Below are 23,947 nucleotides of genomic sequence, written 5' to 3'. Positions count from 1 at the left end.
AAATAGTATATGGAAATTCCTTATACTATTTTTGCAACTTTTTTGGAAGTCTGAAATCATTTCTAAACACAAAGTTTTTTAATGAAAAAGGTTATATTCCTAGTGCTTGTAGTCTAAACACATTATTTGGAACTTCAGTTTCTTTATTTTTAGTGTATACATTTCACCTCTTTAATAAGCTCCACCCATATATAAACATTCCAAAATATTAAAGTTTTGAAAAGTTTAAGTAGTAATAGTTATAGTAAAATGTGCACCTTTTCCCTTCATTAATGATTAGTGGTTTTTTAGTGACTTTTCTCCAACAGTAAAAAGATTTACTATTTTAAGAATTCAAATATAACTAATCTAAACTAAAAACTAGTGTAGTCTTGAATCCTGGGGGAGTAGGCATATTATATCAATAGTGCATTTTCAAAAAGATCCTAAATTCTATAGGGTTTTCACAAGAGAAGGAATTTAGAACCCTGGCAGAATATGATCAAATAATTAAGCTCTCATGTGATTTGTAAAAAAGTAAAAAGAGATATAAGTCAATTCAATAATTATTTTGTTGTAATAAAAAATAATGAGAAGAAAACGCTTCTAGGCACTGTGAAACATTTTTAAGTGTCTAATATTTATAATGTTTTATTTCAGTTTATGACATCGATGGTACAGCATATCACAGATAACTACTGAGCTGCATATTGATGCAACTTTCAACACACCCTTTAGGAATCAACCAGAATTTAGCCTCAAAGTGGCACTTTTTCTTCCAAACTACAAATCTAGTAAACTAACAGGAGCTCTAAAAATACACAGTCTACAAAATTTGGCAAATACGCTTGACTCCAATATGTTAGGAAATGGAAAAAAAAAAAGGAGGAAAAAGTGAAAAGGAGGAAATGTGAAAATTACTCTTTTTGTGAACAGTTCCCTTGCAAAAGCATTTTCCCAAAGTTTTGACTTACTTTAGAGAGGAAAAGATGAGAGGGAAAAAAATAAAATGGTCAATATTACCGGTTTCACAAGCTTAAGATTCTCTTACTAAATATACAACAGAAGCTTTTTCAAAATTTATTGTCAAGAAGTAGTCCCTAATGAAAGAAGAACAAGAATATATAAAGGTCACAATGTAAGTACAAAAGACCAACGCATAATTATAGTTTTAAAAGCAAAGCAGGCTGGATAATTGAATTCCCTATCAGAGCTATTATCATCTCAGTGGAGCTGGATATATACACTCACTTTCCACAAAACACTTACTGTGACAAGGCTTAGGTCAAAGATCTACATTTCAGCTACCCAGTTAAAGTACCTCATTTGTCTGATCCACTACAGTAAGTGAATTATTTACATTTACATAAATGTTCTTAATTTATATTTGAATATTCTAGCCTACTGATAGCAGATCACCCAATTACAGAAACAACCTCATCTGAGGTATCATGAACAACCTAACCCAAAAAACTGCAAAACTTTAGCTGTTCATTACCCTACAGTGAGAAAAGGTACATTTTTGAGTATTTACTTACAGGATTTTAGGTGAAAAGAAAAAAATCAGAAAAAAATAATCTAAAAAATTTTGGACTCTCAAATAAGAAAAAAACTTGAACACAGGTTTTTAATTCATATCTTTATTCCAAAACTAAAATGCTAAAACAAATACAAATTAGGAGAGAACTATATCAATACTAGAAACTAGGAATGGATGCCATTCATATGACAAAACTGTTAAAAGAATTTATGCAACATTGGTAAGATGGATCTGGATGGAAGAAAGATGCTGAGTCCAGTAGTAACTTGCCTCTGTGTAAAAGGAATGCTGAGACTGAGAGAAAGCAGATGAGATACTGGCAAAAACACTATTAAAAAAGAGAGACCAGAGCTAGGGAACATATGATCTATAGAAAAAATAAGGAAACACCATCTGAATCCATTGTACCACTACCAATCAAGAGCATTGGACATACATGAATACACAACCAGTGTAACTCCACATCATGTACAACCACAAGAATGGCAGTTATTCTCCATGTATGTACAATATGTCAAAATACATTCTACTGTCATGTATAACTAAAAAGAACAAAAACAAATTTTTAAAAGAGCATTTGAAATAATTGTGCCCTAAAACATATCCTGCAGTATATCAAACAATAACCTAGGAAATCAAAAGAATTTCTTAGAAACAATGGGAAGACATACAATAAAGGTGGATGAATAACTACAATATACAACTGACACTGTGACTACTAAAATGATGAGTCTTCACAAAATAAATTTGAGAAAATCCCTCTGCTAAGATAGGTTCTCTAAGAAAGTGATGCAGGAGACATCACAATAACAGACCTTACTACAGAGCCACAGTAACAAAAACGACATGATACTGGAACCAAAACAGACATGAAGACCAATGGAACAGAAAAGAAGACACAGAGACATACTCACATAACTACAGTTATCTCATATTAGATATATCCACATAAATACAGTTATCTCATACTAGGCAAAGGTGCCATAAACACATTGGAGAAAAGATAGCCTCTTAACAAATGGTGCTGGGAAAACTGAAAATCCATATGTAGTATATTGAAATTGAACTCCTATCTCTCACCCTGCACAAAACTCAACTCAAAGTGGACCAGGGACTTAGGCATTAGACTAGAGACCCTGTGCCTACTAGAAGAAAAAGTAGCCATCAGGTTGGCTTAGGAACTGACTTCCTCAATAAGACTCCTAAAGTGCAAGAAGTAAAGTCAAGAACCAATACATGGGATGGTATCAAACTAAAAAGTTCCTTCACAGCAAAGGAAACAATCAAGAACGTTAAGAGAGTATACAGAATGGGAGAAAATCTTTGCTACCTGCACCTCAGATACAGCATTAACATCCAAGACATACAAAGAACTCAAAACCAACAACCAAAAACACCAAAGAACCCAATCAATAAATGGGCTAAGGAACTAAACAGGTACATCACAAAAGAAAAACATGAATGGTCAACAAATATATGAAAAAATGTTCAATATCTCTTAGAAGTAATTATAGAGAAATTCAAATTAAAACTACACTGAGATTCCATCTCACTCCAGTCAGAATGACAATTATCGAGAATACACGTACCGATACATGTTGGAGAGGATGTGAGGAAAAAGGTTCACTCATACATTGCTGGTGGGATTGCAAATTGGTGCAACCACTCTGGAAAGCGGTACAGAGATTCCTCAGAAAACTTGGAATGGAACCACCATTTGACCCAGTTATTCCACTCCTCGGTTTATACCCAAAGGACTTAAAATCAGCATTCTACAGTGATGCAGCCACATCAATGTTCATAGCAGCTCAATTCACAATAGCTAAACTGTGGAACCAACCTAGGTGCCCTTCAACAGATGAATGGAAAAAGAAAATGTGGTATATATACACAATGGAATATTACTCAGCCATAAAGAAGAATGGAATTATGGCATCTGTAGTAAATGGATAGAACTGGAAAATACCAGTTCATGCTGAGTGAAATAAGCCAATCCCAAAAAACCAAAGGTCAAATGTGTTCTCTGATACATGGATGCTAACCCACAATAAGGGGACAGCAGGCAGGGGAAGAATAGAAGTTCACTGATTCAACAAAGGGGAATGAAGGAAAGCAGCGGATGGGAATAGGAAATGAATGAATGAATCGGACATAACTTTTCTTTGCTCATAAATGAATACACAACCATGAGAATGGGATCCTTATTGGAATGGGTTGTACTCCATGTATGTATGATATGTCAAAATATATTCTGTCATGTATATTTAAAGACCAAAAAAACAAAAAACAAAACAAATAAAAAAGACAGGCTCTCAGTCCACTCCTCTCAGGCTTCTGGGTGGGTGAACAGAAATGTAAATTCTTATTAACTAGATCTCTTGTGATATTTCAAAGGAAAATCTATTCATATTCAAGGACAGTGAGGTTACTGCATATAAATCCACCCACTGGTCTCTCTAGATGAGTTGACTCCACGTATAAGGCTGATTACAAAAGGAGGAAGGAGTGAAAGAAAGAAAAGGGAAAAATGAGTTGGGGGTAGAAGTAGGAAGAGAAGGAGAAAAAACCAGGATCTATGGAAAAATTCTGTAACCAAAATAAAAGAGAAAACAACCCAGTTTTGAAAACAAAACTGGAAATAGAAGTAAGTTTTAATTAAAATTGCACTATATGAAACTGTGGTATATAAACTTAAATCTAGAAAAATGCAGTCTTTAAAACAGGATGAAAGATCAGATCAGGTTTGGCTAACAACAGAATCGTGACTTCAAAGCCAGCCTCAGCAACTTAGCAAGCCACTAAGCAACTCAGGAGACCCTGTCTCTAAATAAAATCTTTAAAAAGGACTGGGGATGTGGCTCAATGGTCAAGCACTCCTGGATTCAATCCCTGGTACCAGAGTTGGGGGTGGGGAAAGAAGAGATAACAAGACACACAAAAATAATGAAATTAAATTGATATGAGTGGTTTTAAATGTGAGAAGGGGTGATAAAGTTATAAAGAGCTATGTGTTCTCTTATCTCTCAGGAAGAAAAGCAGCCTATGAAGACTGATTCCAATTGGAAGAGTGTAACCGTGTAGGTGACTTTTTAAAAGTTTGTGCTAAATCATTCTTCTTAGAAAATTCTGAAACTGAGACTGATTTGGACATTTTAAAAACTAAGTCAATTAAAATTAGTGTATGAAGATTATAAGGTTCACATAAATAAGAATATAACATTTTCACTGGTAAATACAGCATTTCTTTTAGAAGAATATTTGGGCTGGGTGTGAAAAATACAAAGGGAAATTAAAACAAAGCAAAAAACACCCACGAATCTCATTTCCAGGATAACTCATGTTTTCCAAACAAATAGAATTCAAATTGCCTCAAGACTATTTAACTTCTGTGTCTCAGGCATACTTTTATTTAAGTGAAGACACTCAGGCTGGATTGGAACCAACTGAGATAAAAAGGAGTGGCTGGAAATAGCAGCTAAAGTCTTGGGAAACAGTTTTCCCCATTTGAATATCTTTAGAACCATGGCTTAAGGCTTTGGCTTCACAACTTCTAAGTTGAAAAGGGTGATGAATAGACTGTTTTTAAATTTGGAGAAAAACCCCCAAAAGGAGTTATGAATTATTCCACCTTTCTTTTCTTTTTCTTTTTCTTTTTCTTTTTTTTTAAAGGGTTTAAGATGTAGGGAAAAAATGATAACCCACTGAAGGGAGCTCCAGCATCAGAAGAGGCGAGGCCAAATAGGTAGCAAAGAAGCACAGAGCTCCTCTGTGCCCTAGAACAGCCAGGCTTCCAAGACCTCACATCTCATGCCCATTAGAATGGCTGCTATAAAAAAAATTATAAACGGATTTACAGCGCTCAGCCTGCACAGCCTAAGCCAAGAGACAGGTGAAGGTAACTAGAGACCTAGCCAAAAAGAAAAAAAGCTATATTCAGTAGTTGTGTATGTGTTTGTATACAGCATCTGTGTGGAAGGAAATTATAGTATAATTATAGTGTAAAGAGTAAAAAAAAAATCCCAATCCCACAACTCAACAATCCCAGTAAGAATTTTTTTTGTAAATGGTGTTGGGGATCAAACACAGGGTCTTCTTATACATGCGAGGGAAAGGTTCTACCACAGAGCTACATCCCCAGTACCAATCAAAAAAGTGAATAGGTATTTCTCTAAAGATACACAAATAGCCAAAAGCACATACAAGAAGCTCGACCTCACCAGTCATTAGATTAGAGAAATGCAAATCAAAACCAATGAGATGGCATCTCATACCCATTAGAAAGGCTTCTCTCTCTCTCTCTCTCTCTCTCTCTCTCTATATATATATATATATATACATATATATATATATATATTTTTTTTTTTTTTTTTTTTTTTTTTTTTTCCTTCTGTGCTGGGAATTGAAGCCAGAGACTAGTGAATACTAGGCAAGTACTCTACCAATGAGCTACACCTCCAGCCCTGGAGAGAGAGAAGGAAAAACCCAGAAAATAACAGTGTTGGTAAGGATGTGGAGAGATCAGAACCCTGTACACTGCTGGTAAGAATATAAAATGGCACAGCCACTATGGAAAACAATATGGCACTTTCTCAAAAAATTAAAAAGAACTATCGTGGACCCGGGTTGTGTAGAGAACATTCCTCAAGCTTATTTGACAGCAGTCACTGACACCATAGTCTAAGTAAGCCAAACAGTCTGGACAGAGAAACTGAGGTAATGGTAAAGACTCGCCATGGAATGAAGATCTTTGCAGCTGTTGAGGCTGAGTTAGGAGCTGAGGGGAGGCCTCGCTCTGTCAAGCATCCCAACAAGCTGTGATGTGAGCTTGCCTGTGCTGCCTTGCCTCATGCTGTGTGCAGGAGCTTACTATCCCCCCAGTCCTTTGTCTCAGACCTGTTGCTGGGCAGAATTACTTAGGCATGCTTGTTTTATTTACACTGCCTCGACCTATAGTTCACCTATAGACTGATTCTGTTATGCTTTAACAAGCATGTTAACCTGATGGGATAATGTGCCTATATATGTCCTGTGTAACTCTAAATAAAATTAGATCCATGCCTTCAGAGCTCAACTGGATCTCCGATGTCTGAATGAGTGCACTGGGGTAGGTAGACATCGATGACCTCACCCTCAGAGGATGCCCGTCTCCGAACATCTACAGGGTAGTAGCTCAGTGGTAGAGCACTTGCCTAGCATGTGCAACACACTGAGTTTGATTCTCAGCACCACATGTAAATAAAATAAAGGTTCATTGGCAACTAAAAATATGTATATTAAAAAAAATAGAACTATCATGTGGTCTAGCAATTCTACTTATGGGTACATACCCAAAAGAACTGAAGGCAAGGTTTCAAAGAGATTTCAACATTCAAGTCCACAGGAGCAATATTCACAACAGGCAAAAGTTGATGGATGAACTGATAAATGAAACATAGTATTTAAATACAATGAAATACATTCTATTAAAAAAAAAAAAAAAACCTGACACATGCTACAAAAAGATGAACCTTAAGGATGTTAAGCTAAACAAAATAAGCCAGTCTCAAAAGACAAATACTATGTGATTTCACATATGAGGTACCTTGAGTAGTCAAAGTCATAGACCAAAAGTAGAACAGTGGTTACTAAGAGTGTGGGGAAGGTGAAAGAGAGTTTTTAACGGGCAGTTTCAATTTTGCAAGATGAAAAGAGTTCTGGAGATGGATGGTGGTGATGGTTGCACAATGAGGAGTGTATTTAATGTTACTGACATGGACTCTTAAAAACAGTTAAGAGTAAATTTTATGTGTGTTTACCACAAATAGAAAAAAATTATAAAAGCCCCAAATCACCAAGGTCTTAGTATTCAAAACACTACGATCGTAAAGGGGAAGCCAGATGAGCCCAAGTCCAAGGTAGATACAAAACAGATCTCTCAGCCTTCTTGCTGTATCAACCCTTTGACATAAATGACAATAGAATGGCCTAGTGGTAGGTCTGTATGGTGCCCCCAGCAATGCCGTTCCCAGGTGAATGCAGATGCTAAATGAAAAAGAAAAATCGAAACCTATAGTATTAATAAACACTATGATGCAGTTTAATCTGAAGCATTAAGTTCCCATGGGCCTCAGAGGAGGTACAATCAGAATTCTATGAAGCTGAAGGGAAATTAAGTTAAAATAGCTTTTCAAGACCAAGCAGAAAGCCCAAAACCTTGGTGACCTGTTTGGATTTCTGTAAAGAACATTATAACACACACAAAGCTGTTATTGGGCTCTAGCCATCAGTTTCCTGAAAGAAATGACTTTTTGGGAGGGGGAGAATAGGTGCAGCTTCAACAAAAATTTGAGAGTATAAATATAGCACATTTTAATCCATGCCAGAAATTAGATTCTCATACTAAAACAGAAGTGGCTAAAACTTTCCATAGCTGTCCTGTCCCTACCTTTTATGAGAAAAATTCTAAAGATATATCATAACCCAGATTAGAATGAGGGGAAAAGATATGTAAATATCATATCAGCATAAAATTACAACTGAAATGTGTTATAACCCAAATGTGTTTTCTTTTCTATGTGTTGATTTTTGTGGAACCCAGAAAATACTGTGAATAAATTGTGTGAACTGACAAAAGCTGTTATTTAATTTAGGGACTAAAATACCTCTCAAATATGTATTCTTTTTTTTTTTTTTTTTTACTTTATAAAAGAAAGACATTTATTTGGAGGTATAAGGTCCAAAAAGCATGGTGGAGGCCCCAGTAAGGGCTGCATCATATCATGGAGTTAGCATGCATATATCTCTCTGTGTCTGCCTGGTCTCTCTCTCTTCATTTTCAATCTTGGGGGCTCCACCCCAATGGCCTAATCTAATCACTTCCCAAAGGTTTTAACTCTATCAACATAGTTGGATTAGGTTTTCACTCTCAATACCATTAACATATGACTTTAGTGATTAAGCTCCTACATAAATTTGATGGGGGATATTCAGAACACAGTAATGTGCAGTTAGTTGTTAATGGCATTAGCAACTTTTTTTTTATTGTAAACAAATGGGATACATGTTGTTTCTGTTTGTACATGGAGTAACAGCATACCATTTGCGTAATCATACATTCACATAGGGTAATGATGTTTGATTCATTCTTTTATTTTTTTCCTTCCCCCCACCCCTCCCTTCCCTCTATACAGTCCTTCCTTCCTCCATTCTTGCCCCCCACCGCCCATAACGTGTCATCATCCGCTTATCAGTGAGATAATTCATCCTTTGGTTTTTTGAGATTGGCTTATCTCACTTAGCATGATATTCTCCAATTTCATCCATTTGCCTGCAAATGCCATAATTTTATTATTCTTTGTAGCTGAGTAATATTCCATTGCATATATATACCACAGTTTCTTTATCCATTCATCAATTGAAGGACATCTAGGTTGGTTCCACAATCTGGCTATTGTGAATTGAGCAGCTACGAACATTGATGTGGCTGTATCTCTGTAGTATGCTGATTTTAAGTCCTTTGGGTATAGGCCGAGGAGTGGGACAGCTGGCTCAAATGGTGAGTCCATACCAAGTTTTCTAAGGAATCTCCACACTGTTTTCCAGAGTGGCTACACTAATTTGCAGTCCCACCAGCAATGTATGAGTTTACCTTTTTCCCCACATCCTCTCCAACACTTATTGTTGCTTGTATTCTTGATAATCACCATTCTAATTGGGGTGAGATGGAATCTTAGTGTAGTTTTGATTTGCATTTCTCTTATTACTAAAGATGTTGAACATTTTTTCATAAATCTGTTGATTGCTTGTAGATCTTCTTCTGTGAAGCATCTGTTCATATCCTTAGCCCATTTGTTCATTGAGTTATTTGTATTCTTCATGTAGAGTTTTTTGAGTTCTTTATAGATTCTAGAAATTAGTGCTCTATCTGAAGAATGAGTGGCAAAGATATTCTCCCACTCTGTAGGCTCTCTCTTCGCAATCTCGATAGTTTCCTTTGCTGAGAGAAAGATTTTTAGTTTGAATCTATTCCAGTTGTTGATTCTTGCTTTTATTTCTTGTGCTATGGGAGTCCTGTTAAGGAAGTCTGATCCTAAGCCAACAAGGTGAAGATTTGGACCTACTTTTTCTTCTATAAGATGCAGGGTCTCTGGTCTGATTCCAAGGTCCTTGATCCATTGTGAGTTGATTTTTGTGCAGGGTCAGAGATAGGGGTTTAGTTTCATTCAGCTGCATATGGATTTCCAGTTTTCCCAGCACCATTTGTTGAAGAGGCTATCTTTTCTCCATTGCATATTTTTGGCCCCTTTGTCTAGTATGAGAAAATTGTATTTATTTGGGTTTGTGTCCGTGTCCTCTATTCTGTACCACTGATCTACCTGTCTATTTTGGTGCCAATACCATGCCGTTTTTGTTACTATTGCTTTGTAATATAGTTGAAGTTCTTGTATTGCGATACCCCCTGTTTCATTCTTCCTGCTAAGGATTGCTTTAGCTATTCTGGGTTTCTTATTCTTCCAGATGAATTTCATAATTGCTTGCTCTACTTCTGTAAGGTACATCATTGGGATTTTAATTGTAATTGCATTGAATCTGTATAGCACTTTTGGTAGTATGGCCATTTTGACAATATTAATTCTGCTTATCCAAGAACATGGGAGATCTTTCCATCTTCTAAGGTCTTCCTCATTTCTTTCAATATTTTGTAGTTTTCATTGTAGAGATCTTTTACCTCTTTGGTTAGATTGATGTCCAAGTATTTTTTTTTTTTTGAGGCTATTGCAAATGGAGTTGTTTTCCTCATTTCCCTTTCAGCTGTTTCATCGCGTGTGTATAAAAATGCTGTAGATTTATGCGTGTTGATTTTATAGCCTGCTATTTTGCTGAATTCATTCATGAAGTCTAGAAGTTTTCTGGAGGAGGTTTTTGGATCCTCTAAATGTAGAATCATGTCATCAGCAAATAGTGATAGCTTAAGTTCCTCTTTTCCTATTCGTATCCTTTTAATTTCTTTAGTCTACCTAATTGCTCTGGCTAGAGTTTCGAGGACAATGTTGAATAGAAGTGGTGAAAGAGGGCATCCCTGCCTTGTTCCCGTTTTTAAAGGGAATGGTTTCAGTTTTTCTCCATTAAGAATGATGTTGGCCATGGGCTTAGCATAAATAGCCTTTACAATGTTCAGGTATGTTCCTACTATCCCTATTTTTTCTAGTGTTTTGAGCATGAAGGGGTGTTGTATTTTGTTGAATGCTTTTTCTGTGTCAATTGATATAACCATATGATTCTTATCCTTAAGTCTTTGACATGATGGATTACGTTTATTGATTTATGGATGTTAAACCATCCTTGCATTCCAGGGATGAACCCCACTTGATCGTGGTGCACAATTTTCTTAATATGTTTTTGGATACGGTTTGCCAATATTTTGTTAAGGATCTTTGCATCTATATTCATCAAGGTTATTGGCCTAAAATTTTCTTTCCTTGATGTGTCTTTTCCTGGTTTGGGTAGAGGGTGATATTAGCTTCATAGAATGAGTTCGGTAGGGTACCCTCCTTTTCTATTTCCTGGAATACTTTGAGAAGTATTGGAATGAGTTATTCTTCGAAGGTCTTGTAGAACTCGGCTGAGAAACTGTCTGGTCCAGGACTTTTCTTGGATGGTAGGTTTTTAATGGCTTCTTCTATTTCATTGCTTGATATTCATCTGTTTAAATGTGTCTGTCCTCCTGGTTCAGTTTGGGAGAAGCATATGTCTCTAGAAATTTGTCAATGTCTTTGGTACTTTCTATTTTGTTGAAATACAGATTTTCAAAGTAGCTTCTCATTATGTTATGCATCTCAGTGGTGTCTCTCGTGATATTTCCTTTTTTATCACGAATTTTAGTAATTTGAGTCTTCTCTCTCCTTCTCTTTGTTAGTGTGGCTAAGGGTTTGTCTATTTTGTTTACTTTCTCAAAGAACCAACTTTTTGTTTTGTCAATTTTTTGAATAGTTTCTTTTGTTTTCAATTTCATTTATTTCAACTCTGATTTTAATTATTTCCTATCTTCTACTACTCTTGCTGTTATTCTGTTCTTCTTTTTCTAGGGCTTTGAGCTGTAATGTTAGGTCATGTAGTTGTTGACTTTTCATTCTTTTCTGGAATGTGCTCCATGCAATGAATTTTCCTCTTAGTACCGCTTTCATAGTGTCCCAGAGATTTTGATATGTTGTATCGTCGTTCTCATTGACCTCTAAGAATTTTTTTATCTCCTCCTGATGTTTTTTGTTATCCATGTTTCATTCAATAGCATATTATTTAGTCTCCAGGTGTTGGAGTAATTTCTGGTTTTTATTTTGTCATTGATTTCAACTCTCAGTCCATTATGATCTGATAGAACACAAGGCAGTATCTCAATTTTTTTTGCATTTCCTAAGGACTGCTTTGTGGCATAACAAATGGTCTATTTTTGAGAAGGTTCCATGTAATGCTGAGAAGAAAGTGAATCTGCTTGTTGATAGATGGAATATTCTATATATGTCTATTAAGTCTAGATTATTGATTGTGTTATTGAGTTCTATGGTTTCTTTGGTTGGTTTTTGTTTGGAAGATCTATCTAGTGGTGACAGCAGTGCGTTAAAGTCACCCAGAATTATTGTGTTGTGATCTGTGTGATTCCTGAAATTGAGAATGATTTGTTTGATGTACAGGGATGCACCATTGTTTGGGGCATAAATATTTACTATCATTATGTCTTCCTGATTTATGGTTCCCTTAAGCAGTATGAAATGTCCTTCTTTATCCCTTCTGACTAACTTTGACTTAAAGTCCACTTTAAGGACTGGAGGATATAAAGATGGAAACCCCTGCTTTTTTACTGAGTCCATGTGCGTGGTAGGTTTTTTCACATCCTTTCACCTTTAGTCTGTGGATGTCTTTATCTATGAGATGAGTCTCTTGCAGGCAGCATATTGTTGGGTCTTTCTTTTTAATCCACTCTGCCAGTCTATGTCTTTTGATTAACGAGTTTAGGCCATTAACGTTCAGGATTATTATTGAGATATGATTCGTGTTCCCAGTCATTTGGCTTATTTTTGGTTTTAAAGTTGGCTTGGTTTCTCCTTTCATTGACTTTTCCTTTAGGGTATTTCCTCCCTTTGCTGACCTACATTGTTGTTTTTCATTTACTCCTCATGGAATATTTTGTTCAGAATATTCTGTAGCGCAGGCTTTCTATTTGTAAATTCTTTTAACTTTTGTTTATCATGGAAGGATTTTATTTCATCTTCAAATCTGAAGGTTAGTTTTGCTGGGTATAGGATTCTTGGTTGGCAACCATGTTCTTTCAGAGCTTGAAATATGTTGTTCCAGGCCCTTCTAGCTTTCAGAGTCTGGTTTGAGAAGTCGGCTGCTATCCGTATCAGTCTCCTCCTATATGTAAACTGATGCTTTTCTCTTGGCCTTCAAAATTCTATCTTTATTTTGAATGTTAGACATTTTCATTATAATGTGCCTTGGTGTGGATCTGTTGTGATTCTGTGCATTTGGTGTTCTGTAAGCCTCTTGTATTTGATTTTCCATTTCATTCTTCAGGTTTGGGAAATTTTCTGATATTATTTTATTGAATAGGTTGTTCATTCCTTTGGTTTGTATCTCTGTGCCTTCCTCAATCCCAATAATTTTTAAATTTGGTCTTTTCATGATGTCCCGTAGTTCTTGGAGATTCTGTTTTCGATTTCTTACCGTCTTCTGTGTTTGGGCAACTTTATTTTCAAGATTAAATATTTTGTCTTCATTGTCTGAGGTTCTGTCTTCCAAGTGGTCTAGTCTTTTGGTCAATGCTTTCCATTGAGTTTTTTATTTGGTTTATTGTCTCCTTCATTTCAAGGATTTACATTTGTTTTTTTTTTTGTTTGTTTGTTTGTTTGTTTTTGTTTTTGAGAATCTCTATCTTTTTGTTGAAATGATCTTTTGCTTCCTGCAGTTGCTCTTTCAGCTTATTGGTATTATCATTCATTGCCTACATTTGCTCTCTTATCTCATCCTTTGCTTTGCGAATCATCTTAATCATGTATAATCTGAAGTCCTTTTCTGACATTTCTTCTAACATACTGTCATTGGATTCTATTAATATAGAATCTAGATTTGTTTGGATCATTTTCTTCCCTTGTTTTTTCATGTTGTTCATGTATCTTCCCCTCTAGCAGTGCAGATCTGGGGTATTGCAAATTTCCCCCTATAGGCTTATAGTGGCCCTTATAGGTTTCCAAAACCTTTTCTTTAAGGGGAGATCAATATCACCAGTGCCCAATTCAGACACTATGCAATCCTGGACCAAATAGCCCCTATGAGGACAATAACAAAATTGTCATAATAAACAGAATGAGTTCAAATATTATCTTCAGTAAAATAAACAGATATGCAATAAGGTCTGCAGTTTCTAATGGAGGACAAAGAGGATGCAGAGGGATGTAGAATGTGGCTGTTAATGGGATAAGAAAAGAATATACAGAAGTTCTAGATAACAGAAAGGGTGAGAGTGTAATCAAAAGAAATTGGATGTTAGCATGTAAAAAAGGGAGAAAGAGACTCTGAGGGAACAAGTAAACAAAAGGAAAAGAGAGCAAGAAAAGTAAAGAAATAAAAACAAATTTTTTCAATAAGGAGAAAAAAGAAAATCTACAGTATAACAGTTATATAGTAATGAAACCTCCCAGTGTTCAGCAGCCTGATGCATGAGAGGTACCCGAAAATGAGCTTCAAGTCTCCAGCAGGCGTCTTAGGATAAGATTTGCCCCACCTAAAGATCGGAGCTCGGCTTCCAGGATTATCCAAGATGGCCACTCTGGCTTCCAAATGTATTGGCAAATGGGGAGCTGCAGCTCAGTGTGTGGACATGGTCAGCTGGAGGTCCTGGAGGTGGGGTGCGGTTGGTCAGGCAGGGGTCCTGGGGTTCGGGTGTGTTTGGTGTGGTTGAGGGATCCTGGAGGCCCGGTGCAGTCGGTCTGGGGTCCCGGTGACAGGGTGCAGTCGGTTGGTATGGGGGTCCTGGTGGCAGGTAGCAGTCAGTCGATGTGAGGGTCCCAGAGGCAGAGAGTGATGGGTCAGGCTGAGGGATCCTGGAGACAGACCTCAGTGAGTCTGGCCAGGGGTCCTATGGGGCCTGGCTATTGTCTCTTAATGGCGGCAGCCATGTGTAATCAAACCTCCAGGTACTGTAACAGTGAACTTCCAGGCAACAGCGGGCAGCTGGTGCTCCACTGGAGGTCAGCGATCAGTTTGCTGACTGTTGTCGGACGATCGGGAGGTGAACCTCATGTGTTGGGTGATGGACAGGTGTAAGGCAGGTGATGGACAGGTGAGAGGCAGGAAAATGGCGAATGATAGGCGCCTGACAGTGAGCAATCTGCACTCAAAAAAGGCGTCGATATGCTGGCAGACTGCAGGTGGTCACAGCAGACAAATGGGGTAAATAGCAGGATCGATAAACAGCAAAAACTAACTCACCAAGAAACAGATATCCTCTGCTTGAAACCAGAGTTACTGAGCAACAAGGAACGCAGCCTCCCTCTAGTCCGCCATCTTGGATCTCCTGTATTCTTATTTTTAATCACACACATATACATGATTTTAAAATTCAAGTACTTCTCCACTAAAGGTTAATTCAGTAGAACTCAATACTTTTAAAATTATATTAGCAGGACTGAAAAAAGAAAAACCATCTCAAGTGATGCAGAAAAGCATTCAATAAAATTCAACTCCTATGCACAATTAAAAACTTGGTAAACAACGGCAAAGGGAACAATCAACAAATGAAAAGGCAACTCTATAGAATGGAAGAAAATATTTGCAAACCATAAATCTGAGAAGAGGTCGATATCCCAAAATATGTAAAGAACTCATTTGATTCCAAAAACAAACAATTCAATTAAAATGTGGGGAAAGGACACTGTTAAACCAGCTATCACTATAATAAATATCTGAGATAGTCAATTTATAAAGAGGAAAGGTTTATTTGTTCCCCAGTTTTGGAAGTTCCAGTCCATGATCAGTTGGTCCCACTGCTTTGGACCTGTGGTGGTACATCATGGTAGGAACACATGACATAGAGCAAAACTGTTCAACTCTTGGCCAGGAAGCAAAAAAGAGGAACAGAAAGGGGCTGGCACTATCCCCTTCAAGGGCACTTTCCCAAAGACCAGAAGACCTCCCACTAAGCCCCACCTCTTAAAGCTTCCACAACTTCCCACTAATACCACTGTGGAGAACAAGGGCCTTCTATAAGTACTTCTACAATAAAGCTGATTCATTAAGAACTGAATACTTAACATTTAAGTTTAAATAGCTACTCAAGACCAAGCAGAAAGTCCAAAGCCTTGTTGACTTGTTTGGAATTTCTTTAAAAAACATTAGCACATACACAAAACTGTTATTGGGTCCTAGCCATCAGTTTCCCTGAAATAAATGACTTTTTGGAGAAGTAAAGCTTAAACATAAAATTTGAGAATATAAATATAGTACATTTTAATCCATGAACCTTTGGGGAACGATTAATATCCACACCATAATAGACCTGAATAGCTAATTTTCCAAAGACCAATAACCAACAGGTATATGAAAAGGTGATCAACATAATTAATCATCAATACCACAATGAGGTGCCACCTCATACTTCTTAGGATGACTATTATTGAAAAGACATGATAAATGTTGGTAAGGATGTGAAGAAAGGGAAACCCTTAGACACTGTGGCTAGGGATAAAAACTGGTACAGCCACTATGGAAAACAGTATGAAAATTCCATAAATAAATAAATAACTACTGTATGATCCAGCAATCTTACTTCTAGGTATGTATCTAAGGAAATGAAATCAGTATTTGGAAGAGACATCTGCACTTTCATATTTATTGCAGCACTAACTATTCACGGCCAAGAAATGGAAACAACCTAAATATCTATCAATGGATAAATGGATAAAGAAAGTGTAATATATGCATGCATATACAAGTCCTTGACAACATGAATGAATCTGGAGTACATTACTCTAACTTAAATAAGCAAGATACAAAAAGAAAAATATTTCTCGATCCTCACTTGTATGGAATCTAAAAATGTTGAATCCATATAAGTAGATAGTAGAAGGGTGGTTACTAGAGGTTGTGGGGTGGTATAGAGGAAATAGGAGATGTTGGCCTAAGGATATAAAGCTTTTGTTGTGTAGAATGAATACATTCTAGAGACCTATGGTAACTGCAGTTAATATTATATTGTGTACTTTAAGTTTGCTAAGAGAAGAGATCTTAGGTGTTCTCACCACACACATCCACACACAAAATGGTAACTATATCAGGAGATAACATGTTATCTAGCTTGATAACACAATGTAAATCAAAATATCACACTACCTTAAATATGTACACCAACTTTATTTAAAAATAATCAGAATCTCAAAGAGGAGAAAAAAGCCTCTGCAAATTAGGATTAGAAGGGAACTTCCTCAATCTTCTAAAGTGTATCCACAAAAAAACCCTATAGCTAACTTTATATTTAATGGTGAAAAGACTGAATGCTTTCCCCCTAAGATGGGGAACAAGGCAAGGATGTCAAGTCTCACCCTTTCTATTCAACACTATAAAGGATGCCCTATTCAGTGTAATCTAGAGAAAGAGCGTAGAGGGGATCAGGAGAGTGCACAGATTGGTAAGGAAAAACATCAAACTCTCTTGACTTGCTAACAGATCATTTATGTGGAAAATCCTAGGCCGTCTACATAAAGCTAAGAAACTAATAGATGAGTTTAACAAAATCACAGGATACAATTGACTTATTAATACTGACTGACTTCATGTCTCTACACACTAGCAAAAAACTGTAAGATATTTATTTTTGCTATTTACAATAACAAAAAAATGAAATATTCAGCAAAGAATATGCAAGACCTGTATTGTAAAAACTACAAAACACTGCTGAGAAAAATTAAACATAAAAATAAATGGAGGGAGGGGTTGTGGCTCAGTGGTATAGCACGCTTGCCTAGCACACGTGAGGCCCTGGGTTCAATTCTCAGCACTGCATATAAATAAATAAATAAAATAAAGGTCCACTGACAACTAAAAAAAAATTTTTTTAAAGTTGAATGAATAAGCAAATTAGGTTTATCCATACAATAGCATACTGATCAGTAATGAAAAGGAATGAACGATTAATAATATAACACTATGGATGAATCTTAAAAGCACTGCCTAATGGAAGAAGCTGGACACAAAAAACCTACCTATTTTATGATTCTGTTACATGAAATTCTAGAAAGACAAAAGTATATTGTGGTAATACATATGTAAATTAACTATACTGAGTCACTCCACAATGTAGATCTTCTATAAAACAATATGGTGAACATGGCAAATGCATACAATTTATCTGTCAATTTAAAAATAAGTAAAATTTAAAACATTATTTTAAAAACAGAAAAGGCAAAACTATAGTGACAGAAAGCAGATCAGTAGTTGTTAGATGTTGAGGATGTGCAGAGGGGACTTATCTACAAAAGGCACAAGGAAACTCCTCAGGTTAATTGAAATATCCTATTATTATGGTTACATGACTATATACATGTGTCAAAACCCATTAACTGAATAAATAAATTTAGTGAATTTTATTTTCTATATCTCAATAAAGTTTTTTTAATATTTTAAAGATTTTTTTAATATTAATATTGAAGTTATACATGCACATACAAATGCATCAAATTGTAGAATTAATACTTACCCTTCTATTTCTCAGCAGTGGTTATCTTGGAATTTAATAAACTTGGTTATTTAACTGCAGTGCAAAAATCATTCCATGGGGCTGGGGTTGTGGCTCAGTGATAGAGCACCTGCCTAGCATGTGTGAAGCACTGGATTTGATCCTCAGCACCACGTAAAAATAAATAAAGGTATAAAAAATTTTTTTAAATCATTCCACATATGATACAAAGAAACCTTGACCATTTTGTAACAACATAACTATGCAAAAAGATAAAGCAAAGAAAAAGCAAGGTGTGGTGCTCTATTCCTAAAGAAGTCAAACTGCATTAATGTCACCATTCAACAAAGACTTGACACTGAAAGGGAGAACTAGAGGTACTATGCATCCTAAGGCTATGGTCTGGAGTATTCTTCATTAACATCTGAAGTGCAAGGAATACAGGCCCTGACAGTGGCAGATGAAACAAAACAGTGCAACTCATGCTGCAGTTTAAAAGTCATGAGGAGCACAAAGATGACTCTGCAGGTCACTTCACATTTACTGATAAAGCCACATTTTCTTTAAGTGGAAAGATGAATCATCACAATATACACTTGTGGTACCCTACCACTGCCATCATATCATAGCAGAACATGTAAGGGATTCACCAAAAAATTAGTGTCTTTTGAATACATTTGGCCCATTTGCTTATTAATGTTTCTCATCACTAGAATGAGGACATTCCACAATGTCAGGAATTTTTGTGCTCTTCACTGTTGTATCACTAACATCAAAATAAAAATGCCTAGTGTGTACTAGTGTTCAATAAATACTTGTGAACTGAGTAAACTATGTCCATGTATATATTCAGGAAATATCTGTCATATGAATTTATTATGCCTATGTAGACATTATTCACAGCCAAATGACGTAATAACCTTCTATAACCTTGCCCTTCTTTTTTAAAAAATATTTTTAGTTGGAGATGGACATAATACCTTTATTTTATTGATTTTTAATGTGATGCTGAGGATGGAACCCAGTGCCCCACAGGTACCAGACCAGCACTCCACCACTGAGATACAAGTATCTCTAGCCCTAATCTTTCCCTTCTTGTGTGATTTCTTTGATTAAAAATTAATAATTGTCTTTTTATTTCTACATACTAAAAAACCAACAAAAAACCCCCTAAACTTGTAAGCAAGTTATTCACATATTTCTTCATTCTAAAATTTTCTAAAGTGTACACATATACAGAATAAAGAACAAATGCTTCATAAATAAGAATTTTATGGAGGATTCCATCAATTAACAACATGCTTTGTTTTCTTTTAGCTAATTCCTTAAATCCATCACCTCTGCATATGCTGTCTTCCCTACCCAAAAAACCCTCTGGCCTTTTCTTTAAGTATAGCCTGTCTTCAAATCAATCTCCCAGATTAAGAAACCTTTATCATATTGGTTAATCTCAATCCTTTGATCTACTTTGATTCACTAAATCCTAAACATCTTTAGAGCAGGTGATATATGGTATATTTCTTTATTTGTTTGTTAGTTTGTTTTTGTGGAGCTGGGGATTGAACCTAGGGCTTGTGCTTGCAAGGCAGGCACTCTACCAACTGAGCCACATCCCTGGTATATTTCTTTATCTCTACTGTGGTAGCATGTTTGATAATATTAATCTGTTGAACTTACAGAATTTCAGTGAGATTGAAGAAGTTTGAGGGTACAAAAATTAATGTAAAACTATGAAGATAAAGAAACACATCTGCATGTTAAATTTAGGCATAAACCTACCAGTAGTGTCTGTCCCTGGGAAATGAAGAAGTGACCCGATATAACTATGGTGAGAACAAGATACCCGGATTCTTCATTGGAATCAAAAACCTTGAAAAAGAGAAAAATATGTTTAAAAATCTATTTCTGTAATAACTGATAAATGTAACTCTAACAACCCAACTATTTTCTCATACTGAGAAAATATGAAAAACATTCTTCCTATCTTGAATGTTCCCTTTCCTTTCATTTAATCTGTAATCCTTCCCTCATGATTTCAAGTTTTTCCTCATATACACAGAAGTCAACAGCTAAGGTTTTAAGAAATAAAATTAAATATCAATATTTTGAAACAGAAAGAATACCATATTAAGAATCAAGAGATGTGGGTCCTTAGCCAACCACTTTTCAGTTACATTTTAATAAATAATTTATTCTCTCTGAACCTCAATTTTCTTTCTGTAAAATGGAGATAATGCCTTATAAAGTTGCTATGAAACTTCAGAGTCCCAGTTTCTTGAATCAATAATCCATTTTTCACAACCCCTCAAAAACTGTGGCCTTCCTTTGGTTGAGCTCTAGTTTATCAATGTCACAAAAAACATGAAGCCACAAATTTACCACGATCTTGGTATGACCTGGTTTTATCTCCTGTTACTGTAGTAGTATAGCATATAATCATTAACCTTTTCAGGAGTAGTCCCATTGAAGAGGTAGATCTTAAATAAATAAACACCCTGAAACTTATCACCAATGTTGGTAAAATCATACTTCCCCTTTTTTCATCTTAAACTTTGTAAGGCCTTGGATTTGTCCCTCTTACATTTTACATTGTTAGATTTGGTCTTTAGTCCTAACCTAATTAAATCAGTGTCAGGACAAGACCAATGCATATGTAAGAGTGGGATTCAGTTCTTAAGTAACTATACTATGTAGGTGGCTTTGATATCATTAAACACTAGAAGACAAACTTTGTATCAATAAGAAATTATAGCACACTTCAATGATAAAAGATCAAAATCATTAACATAGCTAACTTAACCTAAGATAAATTTTTATAATGTCCTGCACTTTAAAGAGAAATAATCCTCTACCTCACAGCTATGTATATGGGTTTTGGAGCTTTAATGTTATACTTAAATGCATAATTTTCTATTGAGTTCTAATTCATTTTAAAGTCCAAACTTAATAATAAACATTTTAGATGCCAAGGCAGATTGGCTTAAGCCCTGCGCTAATTCTTTCAGTGACTGTTGTTCTGCCTCCTTCCCAGTATTGGAAGCCTAGTTACTTATGGAACAATCTTCCCACCGCAGTTTACACAGGTTATCTTTTATAATTCACCACCAGTTAGAAAGAGGATAGTGAGGACTAAAGCACAGCTTGCAAAACTAGAGCCTAGACAACAAACTTTTCCCAAGGAGGTATGTTAACATGACAGTTTAACTTTTTCTTTTTAACATAAATGTAACATGTATGTATACCATAAAGTATCCAGAACTAAACAGTGCAGCTCAATGAAGGATGACCAAGCAAACAAAACACTACCACCAGGGAACACAGAACATTACCAGGCTTCCAGAAGAGTTCCTGGCACTGTGTTTAACCACTGTCTACATCCTCCTCCCCTGTACTGATGTCCACTCTGACTTCTAACAACATACTTTAGTTTTATTTATATGAATGGAATCATACGGATATACTTTTTTGTGTTTGGCTTCATCAATGCTGTTGCAGGTATATTTGTTTTCCTTGTTGTAGAATACCATTCAATAACCATACCACAATTTATTCTTTTATTTTGTTTTTGTTGGTAAATATTTTTTCTTGTTTTGAGGCTACTACAAATAATGCTATTATTAAAATTCTTAAATATCTCTTGTTAGATAGGAACACTCACTATATGCCAATAATCAGATGCCAAAATTCTTCCCCAAATTTTTTTTATTGATTGTTTGGATATTCATGGCAGTAGTGCAGTATGACATATTATACATACATGGAGTATAACTTAGGATCCCATTCGTGTGGCAGTACATGATATGGAGTTTCACTGGTCATGTATTCATATATGAACATAGGACAGTTATGTTCTATTCATTGTACTGTCTTTCCTACGCCTACCCACTTCCTTCCCTTCATTCCCCTTTGTCTAATCCAATGAACTTTCTTTCTCCCCTCTTATTGGGTGTTAGCATCCACATATCAGAGAGAACATTCAGTCTCTGGTGTTTTGGGTTTGTCTTATTTCACTCAGCATGATAGTCTCCACTTACGTCCATTTATCAGCAAATGCCATAATTTCATTCTCCTTTATGGCTGAGTAATATTCCATTGTGTAAATATACCACATTTTCTTTTTCCATTCATCTGTTGAAGGGCACCTGGGTTGGTTCCCTAGCTTAGCTATTGTGAATTGAGCTGCTATGGACATTGATGTGGCTGTATCTCTGTAGTATGCTGATTTTAAGTCCTTTGGGTATAAACCAAGGAGTGGGATAACTAGATCAAATGGTGGTTCCATTCCAAGTTTTCTGAAGACTCTCCATACTGCTTTCCAGAATGGTTGCACCAATTTACAAACCCACCAGCAATGTATGAGTGAACCTTTTTCCCTACATCCTTGCCAACATATATCTTTACTCATATTCTTGATAACTGCCATTCTGGCCGGAGATGGAATTTCAGTGTAGTTTTGATTTGCATTTCTCTAATTGCTGGTGATGGTGAACATTTTTTCGCATATTTGTTGATCATTCTTATTTCTTCTGTGAAGTACCTGTTGGGTTCCTTTGTTGTTGACTGGGTTGTTTGGGGTGGTTTTTTTTTTTTTTTTGTTTTTTTTTTTTTGGTGTTGTTTTTTGAGTTCTTTGTATATTCTGGAGATTAATGATCTGAGGTGTAGGGAACAAAGATTTTCTTTCATTCTTTTTTTTATAATTTTTTTAGTTGTCAATGGACCTTTATTTATTTTTTTAATTTACATATAATGCCAAGAATCTAACCCAGTGCCTCACACATACCAGGCAAGTGCTCTACCACTGAGCCACAACTCCAGCCCTGATTCTGTCCCATTCAATAGGCACTCTCTTCACATTCTTGATTGTTTCCTTTGCTGTGAAGAAGCTTTTTAGTTTGATACCATCCCATGTACTGGTTCTTGATTTTACTTCTTGCACTTTAGGAGTCTTATTGAGGAAGTCAGTTCCTAAACCAACCTGATGGCTGCTTTTTCTTCTAGTAGGCACAGGGTCTCTGGTCTAATGCCTAAGTCCCTGGTCCACTTTGAGTTGAGTTTTGTGCAGGGTGAGAGATAGGGGTTCAATTTCATTCTGCTACATATGAATTTCCAGTTTTCCCAGCACCATTTATTGAAGAGGCTATCTTTTCTCCAATGTATGTTTATGGCACCTTTCTCTAGTATGAGATAACTGTATTTATGTGGGTATATCTTTATATCTTCTATTCTGTCCCATTGGTCTTCATGTCTGTTTTGGTGCCAACACCACGCTGTTTTTGTTACTATAACTGTGTAGTATAATTTAAGGTCTGATATTGTGACGCCTCCTGCTTTACTTTTCTTGCTAAGGATTGCTTTGGCTATTCTGGGCCTCTTGTTTTCCAAATGAATTTCATGACTGCCTTTTCTGCTTCTATAAAGAACATCATTAGAATTTTTTTAAATTTTAAATTTTTTAAATTTTATTTGTTCTAATTAGTTGTACATGACAGAATGCATTTATACATTTTGATAGATCATACATAAATGGAGTATAATCTCCATTTTTCTGACTGTACATATTGTAGGATCACATCAAGTTATGCAGTCATACATGTACATGAGGTAATAATGTCTGTTTATTCCTTCCCCCATACCATTTCCCCTCCTTTCACTCCCCTCTACCTAATATAAAGTAACTCTATTCTTCCCTAACCCCTGCTTATTGTGAATTAGCATTCGCATA

The 23,947-nt window shown here is 35.9% G+C and overlaps 1 protein-coding gene across 1 annotated transcript in view; it reads right to left on the bottom strand.

Moving 5' to 3' along the window:
- Positions 1-23,947, bottom strand: part of REC114 (REC114 meiotic recombination protein) — a gene marked incomplete at its 5' end in the record, with an annotated part of 104,298 nt that overhangs the window by 54,877 nt on the left and 25,474 nt on the right. The window contains one exon of the mRNA XM_079125341.1: positions 20,004-20,093. Within this exon, the coding sequence (XP_078981467.1) occupies positions 20,004-20,093 (90 nt within the window). The remainder of the gene's footprint in view (positions 1-20,003; positions 20,094-23,947) is intronic.

The sequence above is a fragment of the Sciurus vulgaris genome (assembly GCF_902686455.1).
Source record: "Sciurus vulgaris genome assembly, chromosome: 2".
NCBI classification, from domain to species: Eukaryota; Metazoa; Chordata; class Mammalia; order Rodentia; family Sciuridae; genus Sciurus; species Sciurus vulgaris.
This window is presented reverse-complemented; position numbering and strand designations above follow the sequence as displayed.